Source organism: Pollachius pollachius (assembly GCF_949987615.1).
Source record: "Pollachius pollachius genome assembly, chromosome: 3".
Taxonomy (NCBI): domain Eukaryota; kingdom Metazoa; phylum Chordata; class Actinopteri; order Gadiformes; family Gadidae; genus Pollachius; species Pollachius pollachius.
The window spans coordinates 14,337,522-14,363,582 of NC_136936.1; the positions used below are offsets into that span (position 1 = coordinate 14,337,522).

Below are 26,061 nucleotides of genomic sequence, written 5' to 3' on the forward strand. Positions count from 1 at the left end.
GACCTTCCTTTATTATTCATATGCTTGTAATTTACTAGTAAAGTCAAAAAGGGTTTTCCCTTCTAGCAAATCCAAATAGTTTGGAATGCATCATACAATAGGGTCTTTGAGTTCAATGTATTGTGTATTGTATTTCATTATTTGCGATAAAGTCGTTTGGTATGAATGAAGGGCTTACTCACTGACACTCTATTTCTCTCCCTCTCCCTCTGTCTCTCCCTCTGTCTCTCCCTCTCTCCATATTTTTCTCTCTCTCTCTCTCTCTCTCTCTCTCTCTCTCTCTCCCTCTGTCTCTCCCTCTCTCTGTCTTTGTCTCTCTCTCGCTCTCCCTCGGTCTCTCCGTCTCTGTCTCTCCGTCTCTGTCTCTCTGTCTCTGTCTCTGTCTCTCTCTCTCTCTCTCTCTCTCTCCCTCTCTGTCTCTGTCTCTCTCTCTCTCCCTCTGTCTCTCCCTCTCTCCGTCTGTGTCTCTCTCTGTCTCTCTGTCTCTCACTCTCCTTCCCTCTATGTCCCTGTGTCTCTCGCCCAGTTTGACCTGCCGGGAGACGAGTTTGCAGACTGTCTGCCTGAGGGGGAGCTCCTGGGGCTGCCGCTGGCGGCAGACATGAGGGTGGGCCTGGAGGGGAGCCTGCCGGCGGGCCCCGCCCCCTCGCCCTCGCTGGACTTCAACGACAACGACATCCCCACCGAGCTCAGCGACTCCTCGGAGACGCACGACGAAGGTGAGCCCGCAATGTTCCACGGAGAAGGGGTGCAGAGCTTTACTGACACGTATCTTCAGGACGGGTGTCATATAAAGTTTATAAAATTTATTAGGGTGCCAAGCACAAAGTGCTTAGAAATATTTCCAAACAATGCAATAGTGCCATAAATGGTGATTTCTTTTTTATTATTAAACCTTTTTTTTTACCAGGAATAATCGCATTGAGATTCAGAATCTCTTTTACAAGGGAGTGCTGACCAAGACAGCATACTGTAGTTCAATATAAAATATGAAACAGAAAAAGACAATTGGCGATTTAACATAATCTCAGCATGACCAGCAACGTTTAATGTTAGCACATGTGCATTTAGTACTCAAATAGTCCTTTATCCTAGTTTTAAACTGTTTAATTTTTGGAATGGAGTCTAATTTAAGATGACTCTGCAGTTAACAAAAGACATAAGACAAAAGCAGGACATTCAATCATTCAATCCACAATAATAAATAAGGAACCTCCTGGGACTATGGCATGAAATATCAGCCGTCACAGGACAGTTTACAACCACAGTGCAAGGCAACTGTTTTTTTCGTATCACATGCTCCCAAGAATGTCGATTGTCCAATCGCAGGGCCGAACGCGTGCGAGGTTACCCACAATCCCTGGCCCTTGATTGGCTGGACCAGCGGCAGGTGATCAAGGCACCGCAGGTTCTCTTGACACACAGGCGCACACACAGGCCGCCCATTTGACCAGGCCCGGCCTGAGGATTGAGGAGCAAGAACCTGAGTGAGCAGATGCCATCCAGAAGAAGAGAGACTGGCCGGTCATTACCAGAGACCCCAGGGGCTCCCAGCAAGCAAGACGGTGCTGTGGGAACCCACACACGGTCATTGATCACGAGGGCGTCCCACAACAACATACGTGCACTGAGGAAAGCTGCAGAAAACCAAGGTGAACCATCCAGCTGCATGGAGGATCAAGAAGATTTGAAACCCCGCTGGAGGAGTCATCCCAGGACGGCCTAGAGAGAGGAGCTCCAGACTTTATGCTTGGGTGCATTATCTCCCAATGTAGACCTTAACAAGCCCCTAGACTTTGCCGATGGTTCTTCAGAGTGCTTCTGTTATGTCCTTCCAAAGTTCCCGTAAATGTACACAAGTAGGGAGACCGCAGCACTTTTCCTCATCAACTCCCTCCACCGCGGGACTGTTATTGTGTTCCTGGATTTTTTCCCATGTTGTAATTGGTGGGAACGACTCTTGGTCCACCATGAGGGGGACCGACTGATCCTGGTCGACCAACTCCTCCAGCTCCTTGGGAAACCTCTTGTGGAAATGATCTTGGGTGTAGTAGTGGTGTCTCAGTAGCGCAGCGCAGCATCACCTGTCCACCGGGTCCATCTGCAGACACATCTCCACTAGCTGAGCCAGTAGGGGGTCAAAGAGGCCGTACTTCTCCATCAGGTTGGTGGTGGGATGCACCACAGGCAGGGCCCCAAACTCTTGGGCGTATTTCACATTATTTAAATATTGCTGTTTGCATGAGCCCTCTGTGGAGGAAGGCAGTCAGTAGTCGGACGACATTGTCGTGCTTCAACACCGATAGGGGTGCGAGTTCCCGCTGAAAGATGAGATGCGTTTCATCCGTGGTGAAGTTCCCTGAATGAAGGCTTCTACATCTTAGTACATCTCCAAATCTAACTTGCCAAGACGTTCCAAAACTTTGTAGGTTTCCATACCCGATACCCAAGAAGTTAAAGTAATGGTCACCATAGGCGTAAATCTGCGTTCTCTCACTGAACCCACAAAAAGCCGTTGCCAGAAGTGCATGTAGTGATTCAGCTATCTCAACTCAAGCTCCAACCTACACTTAAAACTTGGTATATCATTAATAGAACAAAACTTTCATCCAAGCCAGGTCCTAAAACGGCGGTCCCAAAATCGTTATATGGTCTATATTTGTGTGAATCCAGATCTTCGGTAATACTGCGGTAATAAATGAAGGTTTAACATTTATAGAAGCAAAATATCAAAATCGAATAATTTGATTCATATTAATGAAAAATATTAATTAATATCTGAATATTAAAAATGTATAGCTTTTAATAAAAAATAAAAAAGTGTTTCTTGTGGTCACCATAGGCACACATCTGCGTTCTCTCACAGCTACCTAAGCTTCAAAATTGGTATAGCGTTAATAGACAATTGACTGAAATTGCAGACTTTGGACGGCCATATTTTCTGACCCCTTTCTTCTAAAGTCATGAAATCCTGTAGACATTTGTCTCTCCTAATGTTGAGCACATGTTCCTAGGAAAACATGAACCTGAAACAAAATGGCGGCCGGACATCCAAATTAGCCCAATTAATGTTAGGTGACCAAAGGTGGGGTTAACTTCAGTCGATCATCACCAAACTTTGTGTACTTAAAGAAGCATAGGTCGAGGTTAACCAGGCTAAAGTTCATCAAAATAGGCCAATAGGGGGCGCTAAAGTAATATATTGAAAACTTTAAAAACTCCTCCTTTAATAACTCCTCAGTCTCAGTTCGCCCATCAACAGATGCAAGCTGAGGCAATTCCAGCGTATGCAAGCAAAAAAAATCATAATTATCTCGGTATGGTCTGCGTCAGGGTCTTAATAGTCCGTCAGGGTCTTAATGGTCTATCAGGGTCTTGGTCTGCTTTAGGTTTGGCACCCGTAAAATGCTGCTTGCAGCTTTAATTATTATTGCTATTTGGACATTTAGCTAGCAGACGCTTTTAACCTAAATGACTCACAGTGAGTGGGGATAAATGTTGCTGAGGGGCAGGTTGTTGGTAAGCATATCCATCAGTGATGCCTAGACGGAGGCTGTGGACATTGGCAATCAACCCAAAACCTTTCAGCTACCAACTATACTAACCCCCCCGCCCATATAGAAACAAGCTCACTGGTTGGTCGACTATGCAAGGTAACATCTTTGTGTGTGTGTGTGTGTGTGTCAGGTGAGGTGCAGGCCTTCCACGAGGACCTGCACGGCAGACAGTACATCAACGAGGTGTACAAGTTCAGCGTGGACAAGCTGTACCACATCCTGTTCACCGAGTCCCAGTTCATGAGCGACTTCATGGAGCAACGCCGCTTCTCCGGTCAGACCTTAATCCTCATCCTGTGTTCATGAAATCTTGCTCAAAAGAAATGTCGTGTCTGAATTCATGTTAAAGGTGACATACTGTATAATACCACCAGGTGTGAGTGTGATTAGCCGCTAAAAGCCGTTTTGAAAATCTGCCTCTTGTGACATCACATGTCCACAAAGATGTATGAAAAATAGATGAGCAACGTTTGATGCAGTCCACTGGGTAGGCTGGTAGACTGATCTATCCAGCACACATCTAGGTGGACCTGCCCACAGCTTATGTCAGAAGAGGCAGATTTTCAAAATGGCTTGTGATGGCTAATCACACTCAATCCTGGTGGCATAATAAGTCACCTTTAAAGAGCAATGCCTTCAATGTGGACCTCCCCTCCCCGGTCTCTCCTGTGCAGAGGTGGTGTACCATCCGTGGAAGAAGGACGAGGCGGGGAACCAGACCCGGGACATCATGTACACCATCTCTCTGTCCAACCCTCTGGCTCCCAAGACGGCCACTGTCACGGAGACGCAGGTAGGTTCTCCAGTCGAACAAACCCCCCTCGCAAAAGTGGTAGGGACTGCTATGCTCCCTCATTGATCCCAAAGTCCTTCCCATGACAGCTTGCCACAAAAAATGTAATAGTCTCCTCCTATCAGTCAGTAATGTCGTTGGCTTCATTCATCTCAAAGTCCCTCAAATTACGATATAATAGGAAAACTCTTCACTCAAACTTTCAATAACTGTTTCAGGTCTTCAGGTTAGGGTTAGGATTAAATCCCAAGGATTAGCCCTGTGTTTCCTGATCAACCCTGTTTTTCCTTTTGTTTTGGGGCCAGACTCTGTATAAGGCCAGCCAGGAGAGCGAGTGTTACATCATCGACGCGGAAGTAATCACGCACGACGTGCCCTACCACGACTATTTCTACACCCTCAACCGCTACATGATCACCAGGGTGGCCAAGAACAAGTGCCGGCTAAGGTAAGCACCGTGGAGGGGCGGTGCTGCTTGTTTCACATAGCTGTGTCTGTGTGTGTGTGTGTGTGTGTGTGTTTGTGTGTCTGTGTGTCTGTGTGTCTGTGTGTCTGTGTGTCTGTGTGTGTGTGTGTGTGTGTGTGTGTGTGTGTGTGTGTGTTGGAGCATGGAATCCAGCGTCACGACTGGGAAACATGTTATTTGTTTGCTTTGGAGCATAACAACCAACTCACACTACAGAGGTATTCCACTACCGTTTATAGGTTAACCCTATCGGTTCTTTATTTGTATTGACTGAGCTTGGATTTTGACATTGGTCTTTTCATTATTCTCTATGTGTCTCCTTTCCTCCCTCACCCTGCAGGGTGTCGACGGAGCTGTGCTACAGGAAGCAGCCGTGGGGGCTGGTGAAGGGTTTCATTGAGAAGAACTTCTGGAGCGGCTTGGACGAGAATTTCCGCCATCTTGGTAAGGATCGTGTGTCGCTGATGTTTAGGTATAATTTTTTCTGAGCTGCATTTGATTGGGATATCAAAGTAGACTTTATCACAGGATTTATCCAAGAAAAAAAGACAGTCTTTGCTATTGGCCAGCTAGAAGCTAAGAATCAAGGAATCTCAGTGACCTATAAACTAAATGTAGGCAGATTCTGTTCTGTTGTAGAAGGGCATAGAGGCGCACTCTTTTGACTGCTTGATTCCGTATCCCGGTGTGTTTTGGGTGGGTTTTCACTGCTGTGTGATAGAGTTAGTGCGTGTCGTTTGAGTCCCTTCCCAACCCGGGCATATAGGACAGCTGTGGCGTTGGTAAGTCTGGGCTGTAAGTCTCTCAAGACAAGCAAGACGCATGGAAGGTTTTTATAAATCCTCCATCCTACACCTCTGAGTGTGGCCGGGTTAACCCCCAATCCCCCCGGTATCTTGATTGTTCCAAAATCCTTATATCCGGTTCAGAACCTCTGGATCCTTTGTTGGGTCACCGGTTAGGGCGCGTACCATTTCAGTCCGGATCGCAGTGACCCGGGTTCGATTCCTGCCCGTGGTCCTTTGCTGCATGTCCTCCCCTCCAACTTCCAGGCCTTCTTCTCTATCTCCCTTTATAATTATAATTAATCTTTAAAAAAATAAATAAAAACCACAAAATCTGGATCCGCTTACTCTAAAAACGCGTGGCTACCTAAAGTACAGACCTGCAGGCAGTTTTAAAAAACGATCTGCCCCGGCCACTCGCCCCTCCGGAAACCCCCCCCGCCTGTCCCGCCCCTTGACCCTTCCCCCCCCCAGAGATGAGGCTGTCCAAGGCGGAGGAGGAGCTGCTCAGCGAGTCCCTCCGGCCCTCGCCCAAGGCCAAGGTGGTGCAGAGCGCGGCGGCGCGGCGCCGGAAGCGGCCCCTGGTGCACCTGCTGGGCCTGGACGAGGCGCTCGGCCCCGCGACCACGCCCACCGAGGACGACGTCCTCCACCGCATCAAGCAGGTGGCGGGCTCCACCCAGACGCGGCGCCAGAGCCCCCAGCACCACCACCTGCCCCACCTGCCCCACCTGCTGCCCAGCGGGCTGGCCTTCTACAGCGTCTCCAAGCTGCTGGTCGTTATCAGCTTCGTGTGAGTCTCCCCCGCACGCACACATGCGCGCACTTGCACACACACACACACAAAGGCACGTACACACACACACACACACACAAAGGCACGCACACACACACAAACACACACATGCTCGCACACATCCATGTAGGGTTATGGGGATGCTTTCATTCATTTTGATGCATGCACTAGCACATGGTCTTACAGGTCATACAGCCACACATAAACACATGGAGATTGATGTGATAGTAGATCAATTGATCCAGTGAAAAAGCCTCCCTTTTAGAGTTTGTGAAACAGAAATTGTGAAACAGAAGCAGGATGTTATTCAGTTGACCGTACGTCACCCTACAGCCGAAGCAATCCCACTCCATCATCAATCTTAGTTCCTAATGTGTCTTGTAATGTTACGTGCACCTCGAGTGTAACGCCCCCTCCCTCTCTCTCTCTCTCTCTCTCTCCCTCTCTCTCTCTCTCTCTCTCTCTCTTCTCTCTCGCTCGCTCTTCTCTTCCTACCATCGCCCTCCGTAGGATCTGTCTCAGGTACATATTTCAGTGGCTAATTACTTAGCGTCACAGGGTTCATTGTGTTTGGGATTTACGAGGACAGCACTTACAGAGCCATACCGGGCGTCATTTAACGAGGCTCGTTAAGGTGATGTACACACCGAGTGGTCTCTGGGTAATTAGCTCCGCCTCTTTCCCCCTTCAGCTTGGTTCTGCTGGTGCTTCTCAATGCCATGCTGTTCTACAAGCTGTGGAGGCTGGAGTACTCGGCCCAGTCCCTGCCCACCTGGCAGGGCCTGCGACTCCACGAAAGGTAGGAGGAGGGGCCCTTCGTGCTAATGGTCTTTCGTTTGTTTGCTGTGTTAAACGGTCGGTATCATCACATGCACACACTCACATGCATGCACCCGCACACGTTCAAAAACACACATGTGCACATTCACACGCAGCATATTCACATATCTCCAGACGTGTGCACATCTGGACTCTCAGCCGCCTCGATCTGAATTCACCAGAACACGACAATTTCCTAACTGCGTGTTTATAGTCTCACAATAACATGCTTCGTCAGCCTTGTCCTAATCATATTTATTTTTCGTGTGTGTCTGTGTGTGTGTCTGTGTGTGTGTGTGTGTGTGTGTGTGTGCGTGTGTGTGTCCAGTAAACTGCCTCAGACCCAGGTGGAGTGGGCACAGCTCCTGGAGTCCCAGCAGCACTTCCACGACGCTGAGCTGCAGAAGTGGAGAGAGATCATCAAGTCTTCGGTGGTGCTACTTGACCAGGTACCGGAGCACAGAGCCTCCCCCCTGCTCACACACCACTGCTCCTTCAGCTGGTGGTTTTAGCTTTAAAGTCAACAGTATTGAACAGTGGATCCATGGCTGTATAGTTTAGATCTAAGATTGAGGCCTTCGGCCATTGCTTAGTTGTATGCAATTCTTAGCAATGGCATATTAGTGTACATATGTAAGCATATGTCCCATATATATAGCATATGTCACAGTGTGGGGACCTGTTTACATTACAAATGTGAACTTGAATCCAGTACAAGCAGCCATTGTGTCATACTGTTTTATATATACAAAACGTTATTAATTCTGATTGTGACTATGATTTATAAAGCCTAATGATGATTCAATGCAACAATGCTTCCTTGCTCTGCCTATATCTAGCAATCTCTCTCTGCTCTCTTATCTATTTCTCCTCTCAATCTTTCTCTCCCCTCCTCTCTATCGCTATCTCTCCTTCTCCTTATCCTCATCCTCATCCTCTCTCTCTCTCTCTCTCTCTCTCTCTCTCCTGCTCTTGCGCCCTATTAATCTATCTCTCTCTCTCCCTGTGCTCACCCAGATGAAGGACTCTCTGCTGAACCTGCAGCGAGGCATCGGGTTAAGGGACTACAGCTCGGAGGCGGAGGAGAAGCGTAGTCGATACCACTGACACGCCGCCCCCCTCTCGCCCCCCTCGCTAGGCCCCGAGGGCACGGGTTACCCTGACCCGATATAGGACCGGTTCTGTCGGTGGACCAGCACGCAGGCCGCGGCAACGGGACAGACATGGGAAAGGGCGGGACCAGAGGCCGGCCAGGGGTTCCAATCAGAGACCACCCAGTGGGAGACGGAGGCTCACAATTGAGAGCCCCTCCCTTCCCCCTCCTACAGGTCAGAGTTCACAGTCCCCCCCCCCCGTCCCCAACGCAGGCATGTACGGCACAAAGTGGTCTCTACCCCCCTCCCCATCAGCACTGCGGCATTGTGGGAAGGAGCCGGGATCCGCTGTACACCCGTGACAACACAGTCGCGACGCCTACTTCCTGCTCTGCTCTTCTTCTTTATGTGTGCGTGCGTTGTCGTGGTTTTCTTTTCATTAAAGAACATACTGCTGGAAGCCAATGGCTATGAGAAAAGAGAGAGAGTGAGAGGGAGAGAGAAGGAAAACTGCTGCATGCCTATTGAGCTTTACTTGGCTTCTCCCTCGATTGAGTGTTACCATGGTTCAGGGCTAACACAATATAAAATGAGAAGAGCAGAACAGGAGCAGAGCCAGTCAAGGAGAAGATGGGTCCTTTTAAAAGTATTATGGGCTTTCTACAATCATTAGACTGTTCCAAACCAATTCTAACCCTAGAGGTTCTCGCTGCAGTGTCCCTTTTATTTTAGGGTTTGTTTGTTTTTGTTGGGGGTTTATTTTTTTCTTTTCAACTCCAGGCCAGTAGAGTGTGCTGTAGAGCAAGGTTTATTGTCAGAGGGACAGAAAGATGTACGTTTTAGTATTGTAGAAGGTATCTCAGTTTCGCTTATCAATCCCTACTGCCTTGTTTGAGCCTGGGCCCCGTACGGTCTATATTAAGGGCTGGTTCCCTGTATAGCCGGGGCCAAGGTGGCTGTGTTAAAATATTTATACTGAGATCCTTTTAGGTTTCACTTTTAGACTGAATGTATTGGCTGCAGAGACGCTTTATCGGTTTGCATTGTTTTATCGTTTTAGTTAGTTTCACACTCCAAAACAAAATACAGGAACGCTCCTGTTTAGTTGCTGAACGGATCACTAAACAGGAACTAGGATTTTTTTAAATTTTATTTTATAAACAATTCATACAGATATCTTTTCACAATCATGTTCTTAGGTCCTAGGTTATTTTCTAATATTTTGACTGAATCCTGACGTTAGGCCGAGTTGCATTTCTATGATCTACGCCCTCGTTATCAGAGCGCCAGCGGCAGACCAAGTGGCTTGAGATTGCACGCTTGTCTCCGCCGCACCCCTCTTCCCAGAGAAGAGGTTGTATGCGGACGGCAACATCTGAATTTATCTTGTTATTAGATTGGCTGAAAGGGATATTACAGCCGGTCAAGCTGGGGAGGGGACCTGTGTTTTATTACTAAACTGTGATTATATCTCTAAAAATATGTTGTAAATTAGAAAGAATTCTATGGATATATTTGAAATATATACCTATATTTCATTATTTAATATATTTCCAAATATATAAACATGACTTATATTTATTGTTAATTTATGTATATAGGAAAGCTATCAAGAGTTCTAGACCAGTTAAAGAATTTCTAACATAAAAGTGTTCTCTTTTGAGGTGCATGCCAGATATGTCTGTGACATGTCTAGTGTGCACGTTTGTCTGTGTATTTGCTTGAACGTGCGTGTGTGTCTACCTGTGTGTCTACTTGTGTGTGTGTGTGTGTGTGTGTGTGTGTGTGTGTGTGTGTGTGTGTGTGTGTGTGTGTGTGTGTTATATGTAACATTTGTATCATTCCACACTGGTATGTCTCTGGATAATTCATTACTGGCACATGTAGCCAAATTGCCTTTGGATGCAGCCTTGCATTAGCCCTTACCAGGCTATGGTTTACAGTCAAAGAGTTTTGTTCCAAAATGGAGATGTCCTCTATATATCGAAGGGTGCATCGGAGCAGGCAACTACTGTCGAAACATTGCTAATTGCAAAAGAAAAGCAAAATCACTATTTGTAATCGCGCTTTATGCTTATATAGACCTTTAAAATCAATATACCTTCAGGTACTTCTTTTGCTTTTAGCACTAAAAATGGCTACGCTGCATTTTGGAAATAAACTCTTCAATCAGCCCCTACGGGTCACTTCCTGTCCACACCAGTACCATTTTGGGGCATTTTCCAATGAAAAAGCTCACTAACTACATGTGTGATAATATTCTTTCTTAGCCGTTTTAAAAAACGGTCTGTCTTGGATGGATGGACGGATGCGACGAGAGCATGAGATGGAATGTAACCACATAGAATATGTACTCTTCACAATATGTCATTCAATTCAATTGTCTATGGTGTATGAGGAGCATGGGAAAGGGGTTTGGGCAATACCCACAGGGAAGCTATTTCAGCCCGAGAAGTCTCTCAGCCAAGGAGGAGTTCCAACCTTCTGAAACCTTCCTGGTATTAAAAAATAACTAAAAAGAAACGCACTTTATGGATATTCCAAAAATAAAATGAAGGAGAGTTGGGAGTGTATATAGATTAGAGATGAATGCAGTGCTAGGGAGCTCAGCCCCAATGTATCACTATAGATAATACCACAAACGTACACAATCAAAAGTCTGAATCATTTGCTTTTGGCTGTTCAATTCTTAGTTGTTTTGATTATTTGCCCATGTTCTAATATTGTATTAACTATATTCTTAAAACTCAGTTTTAATCTTCCAGCCTCCAAAAATAGATTGGTTCCACAAAGATGCTCGTGAACTGCCTGAAATGTTGAACAGGTCCAAATTAGACCCTTTGGGATATCAACCTGGGTCGCGGTGGGAGGGGGAGGAGGCAGGAGGCAGGAGGGAGATCCTTAGTTAATGACACCCTTTTTGTATAGTGCCTGCCACAGTCATGTTACTGAACGAATGATTGAAACCAGTGAACGCATGCTTCAGGGCTGAACCCCTTTGGTGGGCTTCTGTTCTAAATTGTATTTTAACACGGCAGTTACAATCTGTGAATGACGCTGATCTACGAACAAGAGAGTGTATAGAAATATAGAATTCCCCTTCACATGCTTGAGGGCATGTTTCATTATTATATATATATATATATATATATATATATATATATATAAAATTGAAATGCTTTGCCAGTTTGTTTTCACAGTGTAAGAACATATATTTTTTCAATTGCTTGATTGTTTTATCGGTCACTCTAAGAAGCTAAAGATCCATTCCCTTTAGATAAAATGTGGTTGTCCACAGTTGGATAATAAGTATAATACTTTCTGTCCTTCAGGGTTTTAAAATGGGTTGGTTTCATTTACTTCGCCAGCTGGGTTCTATTTTCTAGACCATGCTGTCAAACCATTGATTGAAATACTGATATGACATAAAGTATTACATTAAGACTGTGACATGTGTGCTGAAAATGCTGCTGTATATGTACAAAAAACCAGCCAATCGGAATAAAGCAAGAATATTGTATCCATGACTCTATTACATGTGACCTACTAGGAAAGACACATGGTATATCTTCACATGTGGGGAGGTGGATTTTTGCATTCTAATAAATGTCCCTTAGCTTGCTATGTTCCTCATTGTAAATTGCACATTGGATAATCCCAGATGTAAATTTATGATTTCATGAAATGGGTATTTTCTATCTTTTTTCTTTGGCTCTGTTATTCCCTATCTCTTACTTTCTGCTGAGTAGTGTCACACACAATGGTAAGAGAGCTCTGAAGGGACCACCACAGTGGTGCATCCAAGACAACCCATTCCGATACCAGTGCCATGGCTTCATGGCTGGCCCTTCCACAACTTGTACTCACCACTGAAACTAAATTGGGGATTTTCAAAGATAACCGCTGAAATTGTCACTGACATACAACACAGCTCCGGCAACCTTTGGTTTGCCAAAACGATAACAAAGACACACCTACCTTTAGGAACATTACCAACCAATCCTGGCAAACTGCGAATGCTCTTTCTCTCAGCGGGTCTCAACAACAAAAGGTGCACTGGTGTCGTTGAGCTGGATAAATAATTCTACTGTATGTTTGTTTGTTTATTTGTTTCTTTAGAGTCTGTTTGGATGTCTAGAGAGAACTGTAGTGACTTTATACATGATGTGTATACTATGTTGTGTATATCTGCGGTGTACACTCCACACACTGACAAAAAGTACCCAATCCGCGCTGTGCGCAGGTTCTGACTCACCGATGACTTTGCCTACTAGGGACTATGATGGAGGTGGCTTTCTCATTCATGTGGAGTAAGGGCGGGACATGGGAATTAAAGAATATATATATATATTGAAAATGATCTGTGTGTCGGGAGATTCTGTGTCCTAACGTACAGAGTGTGTGTGTGTGTGTGTGTGTGATCGGTCAACGCTGTCAACAGGACTGGTATTCTAAGTATTGAGCATAATCTGTTATTGAAGGATTGAACCATTGTGTTAATAATTAATCATCATATTTGTATAAACATTTTGGATAGTGTTACCTTACTGCCAAACTTGGACTCAACGACAAAACTTCTGTCACGCCTCCTCATCTCTGCTGAAAATGTGTAGATCTTTTTGTAGGAGAACTATCTAGGGAAGGAATGGTTTGTGGAAGAGGTTACAACTCAATGGGACAACCGGATATAAAATCAAATATTAATTTGTTGCTGCACTTTTTCCACCTAAAACGGATATCACAGGATCATAAAGTATGCATGTCCAACACAAGAAGCTTGTAACCTGGGGACATGGGACCCCACTCAAAGCATGAGAATCTTGGAAAAGAACAGGCAAGAACTTTGTGCAAGCTTGTGTGTAGGTTTTGTGTTAATAATACAGGACTTCAAAACGAAACCGAAAACGAAAAAGGCCTCACAATCGCAAGGGCCTCTGAAAGAAATTGAACATTGCCACGTAGAGCCTATAGGAATTAGAGAAAAGGAAAAACATGTTATGCATGTTAATAGTTAAGTCAATCAGGAGTTTAAGTTTCTGTTGTAGAGGTCCGGGCTCCCCCGGCTGGTCCTCTAACAATGCCTCATACTGTATTTCAGGATGTTATTATGGTAGAGCGATGTGAAGGATAGCGCTGGTTCCCATGTGAGCAGCTTGAGCAGCTTTGGTACCTGAGTCAGCAGCAGGGAAAAGACAACTCTGAAGGAGGAGCCAGGCACCTGCAGCTGCCAGGGTGCAGTCGAGATGTGGGTGGGGTCTCCGGCAGGCCTCAGAGGAGGATGTACGGATGGAGGGTACGGTGTGTCTCCAAGACCTTTCTAACCTGCACTTCATGGTCTCTCAGAAAACACAATAGATGGTCTCTCAAAAACGCCAGAAAGAACAGGTAAACCCTGCAGTTATTGCATCCGAATTACATCACTGATCATTGTGTGTTGTGACATCACAAAAGAGCGACTGGTGGGAGTGTGCTGGTTGTGGTAAGTTAAAGTGCAAGTGATGGTATGTTAAAATGCAACCCAAAGTCTGTGCTGGATAGATGAGCCACGTTTACTTCAGTCCGCTGGGTAGGCTGGTAGACTGGTCTATCCAGCACGCATCTAGATGGACACGCCAACTTGTGATGTCATAAGGGGCAGATTTTCGAAACGGCTTGAAAGGTAATCACATTACTTCCATCCAATTAGCTTCCCTTTTTCATTCATTGCAATTATTGTGAAAAAAAAATGAAAGTTAAACCTGCTATTAACAATGAACTATTATGAGATTTCAAGCGGTTCATTGGAATTTGTATGCATGAATGCATACACATAACATTTTTCCCGAATCACGAATGTATTGATTACAAATCTTCCTATTTGTATGATGTGGTAAAAAAAAACTGATTATCAATAATCATTTGTTTTCCCTGCAAATGACGAACTGTCCGGGCTTATCCGCAGGGGCGAGGTCTCCACTGTGAGCGCAAGCAGGGGGATGGGCTCTTCTCAATGAATGTATAAAAAGAACGCTATACGCGCTTCCGGGTTGCACTCTAAACATCCAATGAGAGCCGAGGGTGAAATTGCTGGGGCCGGATCAGAACCAAGTGAATCTCTCTATCCTGTGATGGCCACTGGCGGTGGGCGGAGCCTCGTCCTGTGTTTGACAGCTATACATAATAACGAATAGCGCATAGTGTGAGGAAAACCATGCTGCTCCTAGGTTACAATGCCACCAGCGATGGAACGATGCGTATGACGAAAAAACAACAGTTTGTACCACCATGTTGTAAATAGGACATCTTTCTTACTGCAAAGATTGAAAATGCACCGCGCGTTCTCCTTCCCCATCACCGTTGAACGAAGTCGGACCAAGGACCGTCTGGAGGCGAGTCTTGCCGGGATATGCGAGTTGGAGCTCCGCAAGCAGAGGCAGGAATGCCTGGTCCTTGGGGCGCTAGCCCTTGGGGACTCCATGCCCCAGAATTCATACAAGAGTGATATGGCATGTTTCAGCAACTGGGGCCAGGAAAACTTGACATTGAGGCGTCAACTGGTAAGTTTGAATGGTTGATTAGTTTGCTCTCTTTTTTTCAAACATAGTTTATATTAGGCAGCTTTGTCGTTTAAGTAGGCTACATTCAACACTCGAGTATTTTAAATACAAATGGTAGGCTATGTGCCCCCAATCAGCCTGACCGTTAAACGACACTGGGCTTAGGGTCTTGGGGTCTTTTGTGTGTAGGCGAACAAGTTGCTTGCCTGGATTCAAAGCTCTCCATCTGAAAGGATGCGATGCGTGTCTACCCCATGAAATTTACGCCTGTGGAACCGCGTTAGGGGGTGGAGCCCCCGTCCTTAGTGGCGTAAGCCTCTTTAATAGCCCATTGTTCCCTAAACATGGGCTTTTACTCATTTTACTACTTAACCAGCACTTATTAATGTTCTCTTCAGATCATAAATAACCTACATTAATCGTGGTCATCATGTTTTGCTTTTAGGTTAAACTTAATTTGTAATGCCTTTCTAATTATTCACACAGACACACACCAGCACCTACATAATGGATGGTAAAGTGTGAGAAGTTTTGAGTTCTTCTTGTGTTGTTCGCAAATGAAGTGAATAGAATATGAACAGAAACAGGCCTACAATAAATCTTTCCTGTTAATAACGTTTTCTGGCGTCTCTTTCTTGGATTTGAAACTCAGTCAATGTAGTGATGATGTTATATTATTTATTCAGCATTAAACTCATATTGCCCCTTATACAATAAATTCTTAATTTGAAATGTTTACTTTCTGAGTGATGTTCTCATCTTTTGAAAAGCGTTGCAGGAAAAGTTAACGCTTGACAGAACAGCAAAAAACAGCTTCTCCTGCAGAAATCGAATCAAGTTTATGTTTGATTTAATTGTTCTTCCTTTGTTGCTGCTGTTGAAACATACATACCTCTTCAATTCCTCAATTGGTGGGGGGCGAACGTTTATTGTAGTGTAATGCACTTATGTGCGTTATTTTTGGCGCAGTGCTATAGCTGTCTCAATATTGCTGGGAAAGCCTTTTCACGAAAGGGTGAGAAAGAAATTAAATCAGCCACCTCCCGCTTCTCTCATCCGCTTTTCTCCTCCCTTCTTTACACTCCGCCGAGAGCATAACAATGGGCGCATATGGACCAGAATACTAATGACGACTAGCACGCCCCCAGCTAAGCAGCGCGAGGGGAACATGGCAAGGGTCTTCGGTCGCCTCGACGAGCTCCGCGCGCGTTGAGCTGTCAGCGCACTTCAAACTGGCCCCGAGCCACGGGGAACAGGCGTTTTCACCTTTTCCTGACTAGAAGTTTATAAAAGGCTATAATGCGTTCGCCTGAGGCCTGCCAATGCCCCCCGGACATTTTCTCTTTTTGTTTCATGCTCAAAGGGATCCTGTCTTTTGATCGATGTGTATTAACTGCTATGCTTATTCAAGCGAGAAAGTAATTAAATGGGGGAAATCCTTGGAGATGGGCGGGAGGAGATCACTTGACACGTCTCTTAATTGAACCCTCAAAATACCAGGTCACCATATGGGGCCAAGACAGGTCCCCCATGGCAGCGTTCATGTTGCCATTCAATCTCTACCAGGCTGCTGATCTGCCACATAAACCACTGACTAGGCTGTGTGTGTGTGTGTGTGTGTGTGTGTGTGTGTGTGTGTGTGTGTGTGTGTGTGTGTGTGTGTGTGTGTGTGTGTGTGTGTGTGTGTGATGATTTTGTCAATGTACTATACTGCACTTTAGCAATTTCTGTCCCTGTATTAATTAACTTTTATGTGAACTTAAATACATTGTTAAAATGTGTGTGTGTGTGTGTGTGTGTGTGTGTGTGTGTACGCGTTGTGTGTGTGTGTGTGTGTGTGTCTGTGTGTTTGCATGTGCGTGGGTGTGTGTTGTCTTGGCCGTGGCCAGGTCTTTGCCCCAGAAAAGCAGTTTCCAGCCCTCCTCTCTCCCCTGGTCTCTGATGTTCTCTCCAGGTGGGGGTTCAGGAGTAGCTGTGGTAGCTAGGGTGTAGCTGTGGTAGCTAGGGTGTAGCTGCGGTAGCTAGGGTATAGCTGCGGTAGCTAGGGTGTAGCTGTGGTAGCTAGGGTGTAGCTGTGGTAGCTAGGGTGTAGCTGTGGTAGCTAGGGTGTAGCTGCGGTAGCTGGGTTCGCTGGGGTTGTGTCGGGCTGTTGGCAGCAGCAGAGCTCCAGACAGCAGCCGGGCTGGCCGGGGTAGACCCTGACCTCAGCTGGGGGCTGGGTTGGGACAGTATGGACGAGCCCTTTGGACAGCGTGGACACCGACCACGCCCCCGGGGAAAGTGGGTCGGTTGGCGCAGGTTTATCTGTGGAGCATTGTGTAATGCTCAAATTCATTTAGCGGCCATGGTGATAAAGTGTTGAGCGTTGGTGTGTGCATGTGCATACATGCGTGCACAAATGCATGTGTGTGTGTGTTTTCATTGTCTGACGTCGCCACAGCATTCCATTGATTGGATGGTGTAGCCACAATGTGTCTGTGGGGGTGTGCGTCGATGGAGGGGCTGATGAATGTGCGCGACCTCATGGTTGTGCGTGTGTGTGTTATACTGATCAGAGGCGGATCCTTGGTCCAGTACTAGGAGGTTGGATGAACACATCGCTGGTTCCATGAAAGCTTCCGGCAGCCATTTCCTCAACCTCAGACTGAAGCCTTACATAACATACATGCACGCACGGCGGCACGCCAAATACGCACTATGCACACACTTTCCAAACACCCGGAGATGACCTCACACTCATCTTTACGCACCGCTCTCCCACTAGTATTACGTAAACACACACACACACACACACACACACACACACACACAAACACACGCCTAGCAGTCCACAGTCTAGCAGCATTATGAATTAACCACAGGGAATTAACCACAAACCCACCCACCGCACAAATACACCCACTGCGTAGGTGTGTTTGTGTGTGTGTGTGTCTGTGTGTGTGCTTCTGTGCGTCCTTCTCCTGTGTGTGTGTGGGTGTGTGTGTGCGTGCGTGTGTTTGTGTGTGTTCTACTCCTGTGTGTGTGCGTTTGTGTGCGTTATTGTCCTGTGTGTGTGTATAAAAGACGTCATCCAGTGTGTGTCCTCCACCTAGAGAAACTGGTCAACCGTCGCTGAGTCAGGCAGTGCGGTTGGGGGAGGGGTTTGTGTGTGTGTGTGTGTGTGTGTGTGTGTGTGTGTGTGTACGTGTCATGTACGTGTGGCAGTTTCAGAGCCTCCCCCACAATTGCCCCTTCTTGCTCACACTCACAACGCTGTTTTAATTATAGAGGATTAGGGTTAGCGTTAGACATTATAGATGGAGCAGTGTGGATGCCCCCTCTGTCTGTCTGTCTCTCTGTCAATCTCTCTCTCTCTCTCTCGCTCTCTCTCATTTTCACGCTCTCTCTATCTATGTCTATCTTTTAGCTCCTAGTTTTAGAGAAAAAGGCAACAAAATCATGCTGTGACTTTATTACAGTTTCTGTTCCACAAAACACACAATACTTCTAATGAGACAATGGGGATCAACAATTGTTCAACTCTCTATTTTTTGTCTGAGATGGTCTCCCTCTCCCCTGTTCTCCCTGTACAGTCCCTGCCTGCGTTGAATGGGGACTTCACATGGAACATGGAAAGTCCTACAGATCTATCAGTTCGATTGTGACGGTGCGGCTACAGTGTAAATAAAGGATATACTCTAGTGTGCCAGAGGCATGTAGAGATGCTGGTGCTTCCACCACTGCAGACAGGCACCAGTTTTTGGTGGATGATGCTCTACCTCTCTACCCTCCCCCCCGGCCCCGGGCTCAGGATGCAGTAGAGCCTTAATGATGCAGTGTGCGGGGTGTCAGGGCACCAAGGGGACGTGATTAATAATGGGTTGGAATCAAAGGCTGACCTGCAGTAGAGAGGTCCCCCCAGCAGGGAGCTGTCCCAATGTCCCAGACGCTGGCTTGTGGCTCCTACTATAGAGATGCTGGCTTGTGGTTCAAACCACTTCCATTGGCCACAAATACGGTTGCTGCAGTGTGTGTGTGTGTGTGTGTCTGTTTGTGTGTGTCTGTGTGTGTGTGTGTGTGCATGTGTATGGCTGGAATGATTGTGTGTGTGTTTGTGTGTGTGTGTGTGTGCGTGTGTGTGTGTTTGTGTATGTGTGTTTGTGTATGGCTGTAATGATTGTGTGTGTGTGTGTGTGTGTGTGTGTGTATGTGGTTCTGTATGTGTGTGTGTGTGTGTGTGTGTAGCTGTAATGAGTGTGTGTTTTTGGCTGTAATGGTTGTGTGTGTATGTGTGTGTGTGTTCAGCTGTAATGAGTGTGTGTTTTTGGCTGTAATGGTTGTGTGTGTGTGTGTGTGTGTGCTTGTGTGTATGTGTGTGTGTGTTTGTGCTGTAATGATTGTGTGTGTGTGTGTGTGTAGCTGTAATGATTCTGGGTGTGTGGATGTGTGTGTGTGTGTGTGTGTGTGTGTGTAGCTGTATTGATTGTGGGTGTGTGGATGTGTGTGTTTGCGTGGATGTCCACATGTGTATGTGTGTGTGTGTGCGTGTGTGTGTGTGTGTTTGCGTGTCTGTATGCATGGGGGAACATGCTTGCGCCAGCGTCCTACCCACTCTCAAGATAGAAGAGGTCTAGCGATCAATTGTGTGAAGCCACCTTGTTGATTAATTGATTTCCAATAACCCCCCTAACCTCTCCGCTCCTCTCTGTCCTGTCCCTTGCACTGGGGACAAAGCTTCCCCGTCTTTCGCCCCCCTCGTGCAGGGAAGCGCTGATTTACTGATGCTAATGTTAACGCTTCGAATAAACAAAACAATAGGAATCCTTTCGCTAACACAAAATAAATGACTTTTCTCTCTGTGCCTGGTCGAGGGGTCACGGTGCAAGCGCCTCGAGCCATGCTCTATCGTGTCTTCTTCTGCGGCGCCCCTGGGCGGAGGGCAGTCCGCCAGACAAAGGAAGAGGGACTCGAACTACAGCGACCCACGTGGTGCTCAACGTGCCCGGTCCCCAAGCACGTCCTCCTTTTGGGTTTCCACAGGTTTTTGTTTTGTTTCAACTGATTTGAATGCACGAGTTGAGGGAGGGTGTGTATTATCTTTATGTAAATGACACTGTGAGACCTATGCACATGTTTACAGTCTGTCCATTGGGGGGAGGGGGGGAGGGTCCACCCCTCCTGTGAAAGAAGGGGGGGTCTCACTAAAGGAACAACATTGACACTGTGGTAGAGAGGGTGAATGTTATGTGTTTAGACCCAGTCTATATGTGCCTCATCTCCCAGAACGGCATATAATCCCAAATATATAATATGGTATGTACAATCTTAAAAGATTAAGCAAATATAGCCTGAACTCATCTGTTGTTGAGGATGATCCCCAACTGCCTCAGACGCTGTTTACAAAAACTTTGTTTACTAGTATAGGCAATAGACTGGAAAAAAGATGATGTCTGTGCCGTGACGTCATCTGTTGTTATGAGGCCTTAGATCTCACTTTATGGGCGCTGCCATAGCGTTAGATTGAGGCAAGCAGTGGAAGCTTTCCATATTTGGCCAATTTAGGGCGGGAATTGAATGGCCGCCTAAACCAGAAGGGGAGTAGTTATAGAGTAGTTACATTAGCCTAGCACTTGTTTATGTGCTGGAACACACTTTAAATTACTTTCAAAAGTTTTCCCAGCCATGAAGCGGCTAACATAAAGCAAATACTAACCCATTAAATTCTCCTTAAAATAAATGGTTAAAATATCCTAGATATATCTTTTAAAGCGATTGTGTTTTCAATAATGTTATCAATAAAATTCCATCATATAACTAATATATTCCAAAAGTTAAAACTTCCTGCCAGCCCGTGCCTATCTTTGTTTATAAGATTCTTCGATAGTCCCAAAACATCTCTCGATCATATCACCCAGCAAACCCAGCTACGCTAATCTGCGTCAAACAGCTGCAGGAAATGTAGGTGTTTCCTGCCTACTAACTGACATTTATTTATTTACAAATGTTCACCTCACAATACGAGAAAAGAAGCACAGATTTACAAATGACCTAACATTGTGACCAGCCTTTTGGCATCCCACCACCGTGAGCCAACTCTAGGCCTTTTATGATTTTGCATCAGCCTTTTGCTTTTTGCAAAAAGGTGGTCATGGCTGCCTCTTGGTGTAGGCTTACAAACGCACCCGACTAATAATACAGCCACTACCTCTATGGCAGCCTATCTTTTCTCCCACTGCTGAAGCTTGGCTTAATGTCTACATACATACACGCTGGCATAATCAATTGTGTATAGAACACACACACAAACACACACTCACACACTCACACACACACACACGCACACACACATACAAACACACATACAGCTGCAGGGTGCAGCAGGCCTGATTGGCCCAGTCCTCTGGCAGGTTTTCCATCACACTGGGTCGGTGATGTAGGAGAAGTCTAGCGGTTAGGAGGAAAAGCTGCTCTGGCTGTTAACAAGAAGTCCCTAATGAGACTCCTCTGTTGACAGCCTCACAAACCCGCAAATGAAGGAGTGTGAACGTGTGGCCATTAGCATACGTTCGTATCAGAGTAAATGTGTGTATGTGTATATGTGTGTGTGTGTGTGTGTGTGTGTGTGTGTCTGTGTGTGTGTGTGTCTGTGTGTGTGTGTGTGTGTGTGAGTGTGTGATTGTTTTTCTTCATGCATGTGTGCTAACCCGTGGAAGACTCAATGTAAGAATCTGCTGATGAAAGTGTTTTTGTCACATGACCTCGATAAGAGACAGGAGGAAAGTGTACGCCTGAACTAGCATCTCTTATTTCCACCGCCCCAGTGGTTTATATATATATATATATATATATATAAAAACCCATGATTGGTCTATAACCAACCATACATTGTGTGTGTGTTTTTCTTGGTTTGCTTCTCTCTGCTTTTCTGTTTTTATGTTGCTGAGCCTCTCTTTTTGATCTATCTGATGAATGTATAAGCGAGCATGCATGAAGAGTGCACGTGCATCTCATAGGTGTACCTTACACCCAAAACCGCCATACATACTGTAGCACCATGGCCATCGTAGTCCTCCTTCTGTAACGGTAAATCATTCATGCTGAGCCCTGACTACTGTCCTCACCAGAGGAAGCTCCTACTGCAGTTGCTCTTCATCACACCCTGTGACAGCAACACACCCTCCTTCTGTTGGCTCTCTGTAAGCTTCCAGACAGCCAATAGAAAGTGGGTGCGGTTTCTTCTTCACAGTGCGGCCTGGTCAACCCGCTTCTCCTATAGTGTGTGTGTTATCCATTTATGAATGTTTCGGGTGTGATCGAATGAGTGTGTGTGTGCCTGTGTGTCTATTCTACATGTATATGGATGTATCTATTTTAAGCATCCCTATGATTGAAAGTCATTGGGAGGATTTTAATCCCGCCGTTTTAAATTCAAACTACTCAATCAGACTTGTGTTTGTAAAGCTAATGAGATAACAATGAGCTGATCTGCATCTGGGACATCTGGGACATCTGGGAAGGGAAAGCCTCACAGCTGTCCCTCCTTCGTCAGTCATTTTTATTAGCAAAGTTTCACACCACCATGCTCACAGATTTTAGTGTTTCCCTCTCTAGAAATATATTCTCGTAGCAATCATAAGCAAGCAAGTAAAAAAATATTATTCACGTCTGTTTGTCTCATGTCTGTTTGTCTGTGTTTTTCAGAGCGCCCTCCAGAATTCCCCATGGGGGCTGATGCAGGCGTTGGAGAAGCAGGTGGGAGAGCTGAGGGTCGATCCAAACAATGAGAGCTACGAAGCAGCCCTGGGGGATGCAGGGGACAGCCGGCCCAGTTCAGGTAGTCCTGATGCTGCGGGACGGTCTTGGATTAGGATGGGCTCGACGTGACCTCCATTGATCATTTGTTGAGGGTTGCAGATTTCTGTCTCACTTGTTTGTTCATTGTTTGTGTCATTGTTTGGTTACATTTCAATCGCTTTCCACTATAGTTTAAGGTTTATCGCCATATGGACTATTTAATTCTTGCAAGAATTTAGTTTGAATGTATTTAGAACATTCATTGGTGATCGAATTTCACCCTTGATGTTTCTTTCTCCCTCTCACATCCTCCTATTCTCCTCTTCTCCTATTTGTTCCCAGGTTTCTATGAATCCAGCGAGGGTCACTCTCCAAAGGAATCGTGTGAGCCCACAGACCCTGGCTCTACCTGGGCCTACAGCAGTGAAAGGCCCAAATCTCTGGGTGAGGCAAAAGACGGAACTATATTTCCGCTACAAATTAAAATGGATGGTGGTAAAGTGAAAATGGTTTGAATTCTCAATTTCATGGAAAGAAACCACCATGATCAAATGAGTCTTTGAGGTAACTTGACTTCCTTGCCTTCGTCAGGAGACGCTCTCACGCTGAACGTGGACGACGTGCAGGACTCACCGGCGGCACGCACCTCCCTGTCCCGCTCCTTCTCCGCTCCCTACCCCCCCCTGGAGGGCATCGCCGAGGAGGGGTCATGCGAGGAGCCCTGGCAGTGGCAGCCCTCCCCAGAGGAGGAGCGCCGGGTCAGCGAGGAGGACTACCGGCGGGCCCTGAGGGTCGAGGGCTACATCCTGGGTCTCATCCAGCAGCACACGCTGTCCCCGCCGCGGCCCTGCCAGCCCCGCACCACCCTTAACCCTGACCTCCTGTACGGCCAGCACAGGAGGACCCCTTCTCACACTCCCGAGCGCCGCCCACTTGACCCCCGCGCTGACCTCTCCCCGAACCCTGAGAGCCAGGCCTGGGGTGGTGACCTGCTGCAGGGGGAGGCCCCCTCTTTAGAGGAGGACTGCTATCTGGCATTGCCCTACCCCCGCCCCAGGCCCCTCTCCCTGGCCGGAGGGCTTCCGACCCCCCACCCCAGCTGTGGCACTGGGACGCTGGATCTTTGCTATCGGCCCGACTCCCCTCCGCACTCCCCATCCCCCCGCTCCCCACCTCATTACAGCCAGGAGTTGGTGTGTGCTCAGTACATCCCTGGACAAGGCTGCCACGCCCCTCTGCATTCACCCAGTCACTATGCCCCGGGTCAGCTCAAGTCCGGCCTGCTCATCACGTCCCCTGACCAGCCTAACCAACCCGCCAAGCACAGAGGATCTAAGAAGAGCCACGACAATGATCGACAGGCCTTGAGGAAGGGCAGCACTAAGGCCAGCAGGTCCCAGTCAGAGAACAGCCTTCTGGGCCAGCAGGGGCTCCCCGAGCGCAGGTACAGCACCACAGAGAGACCGCAGGGCCGGAAGGATCCCGCTCTCCAGCAGGCCCAGGGCAGCGGCCCAGGGACCAGTGGGACCAGCCGCCGCTGGTGCTCCAACCTGGAGCTCAGCCAGGACGAGGGGGAGACCCAGACCAAGGCCGGACCAGGGCATCGCCGGCCGACTCGAAGGGCCCGCCAGGGGCCCGCAGCAGCCCAGCCTCAACCTCGCGCTCACCGTCATCACCACCAGCACCAGCGAAGCCACAGTGCCCTGCCACAGCACTCAGACTGCCCAGGGAGGGCACCTATTTGTCGGGGAGAGGGGGGTTCCGCCGCCAGGGCGGCCCCTGGAGAATCCGAGTCCAGCATGAGCGAGGTGTACTCCCGCGCCTCCAGCTCCCTGTCCAGTGACTCCGACGAAGGCGGACTGGTGTGGCCCCAGCAGCTACCTCCACGTCTGGCTCCATCCTCCTCCTCTTCTTCGTCTTCTCCCCAGGCCTCGGCTGACACCGCCTCCGCCTCCGCCCAACCAAAGGCCTTCGTCAAGATCAAAGCCTCCCACGCGCTCAAGAAGAAGATCCTGAGATTTCGCTCGGGTTCTCTCAAGGTCATGACTACGGTATGAGGTTAGGAGTAAGACTACTATGAAGTTAGGTGCTTCGACCTCCCTATGAATTTAGGATTATGACGCCCTTATGGGGTTAGGGCTATGAGCTCCCTGTGAGACCGGGGTTATGACATCCCTATGAGGTTAGGGTCATGACCTCCTTTTGAGGTTAGGATTATGACCGCCTTATGAGGCTCGGGTTCTGATCTCCTTGTAAGGTTATGATTATGGAGTCCCTTTGGAATTAGGGTTCTGACCTCCCTATGAGGTTAGCGTTATGACCTCCTTATGAGGTTGTGATTATGAGGTTTGGGTTCTGACCTCCCTTTGAAGTTAGAGGTCTAAGCTGCGCTCCCCTAACCATTTTGAAACCGTAGCAGATTTTTCTGTGTATGTTTCTTTTCTTCCTTCCAATGTCCTAGAAGCTATTGCAGAGACTGCCCTTGCTCACTCTTGTGACCTGCAATTAACAATTCCAGATTTCCTTCCTGACCTACCTCTGCTTATTTTCTCAATGACGGATGCCTTTTCATGCACATAATGCTGGGCTTGCTGTAAACCCACTGTCAGTATACTCTGGCCGAATGCATCCCCAAGCTTCCAGCTGTCTGACACACTGCCACGCTTGTTCATAACACTGTGCGGTCTCCCTCATTCTGGGAGCACCAAAAGATACCTCGAGGTAAATCCTCCAGCTGATTCTTCCTCTGCTGATTGTCCTTAAAACCCAGGCTGGTAAATCAATGAGCTCAAATGAACTGACCCTATCAGTATTCTTCAGGTCCTTGTCGGTCAAAATATGCCCTAATGCTTAACCGTAGAAAAACATCTGTTGTGATTAACTCTAAGATGCATTATACAGGGTTGTGCTATGCTATTTCTTTACATTTCCAATGCTGGCAGACAGTAGAGGTATAGCTGATTTTGACCGACTAGCTGCTAAATGCTAAGCATGTGTATATACTCACTGAAACAAACTTACATAGAAACAGCTGTACATACACACTTATTGCACTCCAGTTGCCTTCTTTTGAATGAATGTAGTTTGTAAAAAGATTATTAATAATAAAGACCTTTTGCTGTAAAAATGTTTTTACATTTCTATTGATCATGCTTATTGTATATATGCCCTGCAGTCTCCCAATCAAAAAGAAAATGATTGAACCTGTTTCATATGCATCACATGCATCTTGCCCCTGTATGGCCTGTGAGAGGGACAGCCAAGGCCATGGGGTCTTGTAGAAGGCGTAGTAGCGCCTCCAAGTGGGCTCAATTAATAAGTACACCCAGTGGCAGCCGTAAGTGGAGAAAATAAATACGTTTACAAGCTGTCCCTAAGTAGAGAAAATAAGAGTTAAATAAGGGTTAGATAATAAAATAAGTATAATATAATAAAGCTTTAT

General features: G+C 46.8%; 2 protein-coding genes across 3 annotated transcripts in view; both read left to right on the top strand.

The window, feature by feature from the left end:
- The window catches only part of gramd1bb (GRAM domain containing 1Bb), a 62,616-nt gene extending 51,242 nt beyond the window's left edge, over positions 1 to 11,374 (top strand). For both annotated transcript variants that reach the window (XM_079731298.1, XM_079731297.1), the window contains 9 exons: positions 527 to 719; positions 3,688 to 3,831; positions 4,232 to 4,350; positions 4,656 to 4,798; positions 5,157 to 5,260; positions 6,076 to 6,394; positions 7,089 to 7,196; positions 7,545 to 7,665; positions 8,234 to 11,374. In XM_079731298.1, coding sequence (XP_079587424.1) covers positions 527 to 719; positions 3,688 to 3,831; positions 4,232 to 4,350; positions 4,656 to 4,798; positions 5,157 to 5,260; positions 6,076 to 6,394; positions 7,089 to 7,196; positions 7,545 to 7,665; positions 8,234 to 8,323 — 1,341 coding nt within the window. In that variant the 3' untranslated portion in view covers positions 8,324 to 11,374. The remainder of the gene's footprint in view (positions 1 to 526; positions 720 to 3,687; positions 3,832 to 4,231; positions 4,351 to 4,655; positions 4,799 to 5,156; positions 5,261 to 6,075; positions 6,395 to 7,088; positions 7,197 to 7,544; positions 7,666 to 8,233) is intronic.
- A 3,241-nt stretch (positions 11,375 to 14,615) lies between these two features.
- On the top strand, positions 14,616 to 24,676 carry LOC307073614 (dapper homolog 3-like; the record flags this gene model as incomplete). Its single annotated transcript, XM_079733512.1, has 4 exons — positions 14,616 to 14,846; positions 22,527 to 22,659; positions 22,962 to 23,063; positions 23,211 to 24,676. 4 exons carry the CDS (start codon positions 14,616 to 14,618, stop codon positions 24,674 to 24,676), a joined length of 1,932 nt encoding a protein of 643 aa, XP_079589638.1.
- Between the last annotated feature and the right edge of the window lie 1,385 nt (positions 24,677 to 26,061).